We start from the raw sequence: 3,333 nt of genomic DNA, 5'->3' as shown, positions 1-3,333 counted from the left end.
TAAAATTCTACTTAGTTTTAAAAATTAAATAAATAAACTTGATTCTAAATTAAGAAATATGCACATTTATTCCCAATATGGTGGCGCAGATATGGCAAGGCTGCATTTACCATTTGAAAATAATAGCATGCCGGCAAATCAAATCTCAATCAATACCACAAAAATCAACATCACAGATCTCTGAACGCGGAAAAGGTAAACATACACGCATCGCCCACGGATAATCCCATAGTACACGTGTCAGGAACCCACTTCATCTTCCTTATAAACTGGCCTCTATCTGGTGTTCTCCGCCATACCCGTCTCTCCAACTGTGAATTTGTTTTTTTTCTTCTTTTGTCCGTGAAGATTGTGGAGGTAGCCATGTCGCAGCTGCTCGATAAGGCGAAGAACTTTGTGGCGGAGAAGGTGGCGAATATAAAGAAGCCGGAGGCCAACCTCGACGACGTGGATTTCAAAGACGTGAGCCGGGAGGGGGTGACGTACAACGCCAAGGTCTCAGTGAGCAACCCCTATGGGACTGCTATTCCCATTTGCGAGATCTCTTACACCTTCAAAAGTGCCGACAGGTTTGATCTCGATTCCCTTTTCCTTCCTCTCTTTTTTCTCCGATCTGCTCAACGACGTCGTGTGGTATCCTCTCTGTGTTGTTTTGCTCCTTGTTTCCTGGGTAGAGGTTTGACTTGTAATGTTTTTCAAAACGGCGTCGTTTGATATCTGTCGGATTCCGGAAAAGGATAGAAGGTTTCCTTTTTTCATTTTTCCTTTTATGGAAAACCTGTCATGCCGGACATAACGACGTCGTTTGTGCTGAAGTCCTTTCCATTCATATGAGGGTGATAAAACGACGTCGTTCTGATCTTGATCCGGCAAGGAACAAGAACAAGGCGATGTTTGGATCAGTTGCCTTCTTCTGTGGATTGTTGGACTAAATAGTAAATACCCATTTGGATTCTGCTCTCTTTTACATACATCTTTATGTAAAAGCCCAATTTACAATTTTTTTTTGAAAAAATTCTGTGGTTGAAATTAATGTTGGGAAGAAATTAAAAAAACTTGCAGGGTGATAGCGTCGGGGAAGATGGAGGACCCAGGGTCACTGCCGGGGAACGAGAAGACAGTGCTGGAGGTGCCGGTGAAGGTGCCGCACAACATACTGGTGAGCCTGGTGAGGGACATCGGCGCCGATTGGGACATCGACTACCAGCTGGACTTGGGTCTGACCATTGATCTTCCTCTCTTTGGTGACTTCACTATTCCTCTTTCCAGGAAAGGAGAGATCAAGCTCCCTACTCTCTCTGATGTCTTCTGATCTACCCCTCTCTTGATTCATCACTTTCTCTTGTTTTGGAGTGTTCCAATGAACCTCGTGCATGTTTGACTTTTCATGCGTCTGTACTTTGACTTTGGATAAGCAAATAAAGATCGTCTTTGGATCCGGTGATTACGTTTTAATTTGGTTTAAAACTTAACCTTATTTTTTAAGTTGATTAAAGAACATGTTTGGCAGTGATTTTGAAAATCAACAATCTTTTTAGAAAGCGATAGGCGATTCTAACATCACCAAATAGACTCTAAAAAGATGTTTAACCATTGAGTAAATGATTTTTTTTTCCCATTGTGTAGTATATTATAAAAAATACTCTCAAAATCCTTTTCTTGGAATTTTTTAAAAGTTTTTTAGGATTTATTTTAGTTTTAAAAATATTAAAATATTCAATTTATTTTATTTTATTTTATTTTTCACAAATCACAATAATTATTAAAATAGTGATGGAAACGACCCACCTCCGGTAAGATTAAAACAAGAAAAATATTTTCAATCTTAATTTGAATTGATTATTGACAATATTCCTTTGTTAGGCTAATTTCATTAATTTTTTTCCCTTTACCTTCTTCCTTAATATTTTTTTAATGTAAAAAAATAAAAATCCAAAACCAATCAAGGTGGACAGGAAACGAATGAGATTAGAGTTTGTAATAGGTAGATGTTTGAAGCTTGAGAAAGAGGGCAATTTGGTCCTTTTATAAATAAATTTTGTCGTAAAAAAAGAAAAATGGTGGAATGTAGAGAAAGAGGTGATGGATGCATTTAACAATGCTCTTGAGAATTGTATCTTGTTTCCCATGCTTTCCTTTTATAGTAAATCATAATCACTATTTTACCCTTTATCTAAACCCTTAAGAAAATAAAATGACAATTATATTTAATTTTAACTTTTATTTTAGTATTTATCTATTAAAAAATAATATTCAACAACACTTTAAAATGTGTCTAAACAATCAAACAAACTTTATTGCATATATAATGTTAGAAATTTTTTCTTAACGTATGATATCATACCATTACAATATTAAATCAATACCTATTGAAAAATTAGACCGATCATAATGTGTCTCATATATAACTTGATCTCACCGTTTTATATTCAACTTGCATCTTATGACTTTATACCTTAATCCCGTTATTTTATACTTGATTTTCATCTTTTTGTTATATTGTATGATATATCTATAATTTCATCAAATGACTTAAATTTTAACATACACTTTCAATGACAAAGATCACAAGTTTAGTCGGCATTGAATCCCCTAAAATTTTTCAAAAATGAATAGATTGTTTATTATATTTAATCTTTAATTAATCAATTTTTAACATTAATTAGTAATTTCTCTTGCACTAGTATTGTTTGTTTTATAAAAATATTCCTTTTTGAGAATTACAACTTTTTTTGTCTATTTTTTTAAAATACACAATTTCTTTTTATCATGCCTTTATAAAATTTTTCCTCTTGTTCTCTTCTACTCAATATTTTCCTATTTTATCCTCTTCTATACTATGGAAGTTTATGGGTTTGAATTTATATTTGATACTATAAATCATAAAATATAAAATAAAAAATAAAAACATTTATGTGAATTTAGTTAAAATAAAAAACAATATTTAAAAAAAATAAGACACTAAGAATTTATTTTTTAAATGATCCAACGATTTTATGTCAAAAAAAAAGTTATTTAAATTTTTAATACCCTCATTTGGATCATTATATAAGTTGATAATAATTCAATAATTACGTTATTATTTTTAAAATTTACAGCACGTTTTTATATAAGCTCTATTTTAACTTATAATGAAATTAAATTTATTTTAAAGTAATAAATTAGAAATTTGTTTTTAAATGAATCAAATTAGAAAATTTAAAAATGGAGAATTGTGTTTTGCACCCGATTGGGCTTGAAAATTGACCCAAAATCCTTATATCTTTTATATTTAAGCCCAAGACTTAATGGAATAGTGAAAATTAAGTTGAAGGATATTATTTTTCAAAATTT

At 31.7% G+C, this 3,333-nt stretch overlaps 1 protein-coding gene across 1 annotated transcript; it reads left to right on the top strand.

Moving 5' to 3' along the window:
• Positions 1–233: 233 nt before the first annotated feature.
• On the top strand, positions 234–1,455 carry LOC100241458 (late embryogenesis abundant protein Lea14-A). The gene is made up of 2 exons (XM_002277187.5): positions 234–569; positions 1,063–1,455. The coding sequence occupies exons 1-2, from the start codon at positions 364–366 to the stop codon at positions 1,310–1,312; spliced, it is 456 nt and encodes a 151-aa protein (XP_002277223.1). The 5' UTR covers positions 234–363; the 3' UTR covers positions 1,313–1,455.
• The last annotated feature ends 1,878 nt before the right edge of the window (positions 1,456–3,333 follow it).

The sequence above is a fragment of the Vitis vinifera genome, chromosome 15, assembly GCF_030704535.1.
Source record: "Vitis vinifera cultivar Pinot Noir 40024 chromosome 15, ASM3070453v1".
NCBI lineage: Eukaryota > Viridiplantae > Streptophyta > Magnoliopsida > Vitales > Vitaceae > Vitis > Vitis vinifera.
This window is presented reverse-complemented; position numbering and strand designations above follow the sequence as displayed.

Excerpts from the sequence above, each read along its gene's own strand:
- LOC100241458 (XM_002277187.5), top strand. The coding sequence starts at position 364 with ATGTCGCAGCTGCTCGATAAGGCGAAGAACTTTGTGGCGGAGAAGGTG. Across the intron at positions 570-1,062 it reads ACCTTCAAAAGTGCCGACAG|GGTGATAGCGTCGGGGAAGA; the intron begins GTTTGATCTCGA and ends AAAAACTTGCAG.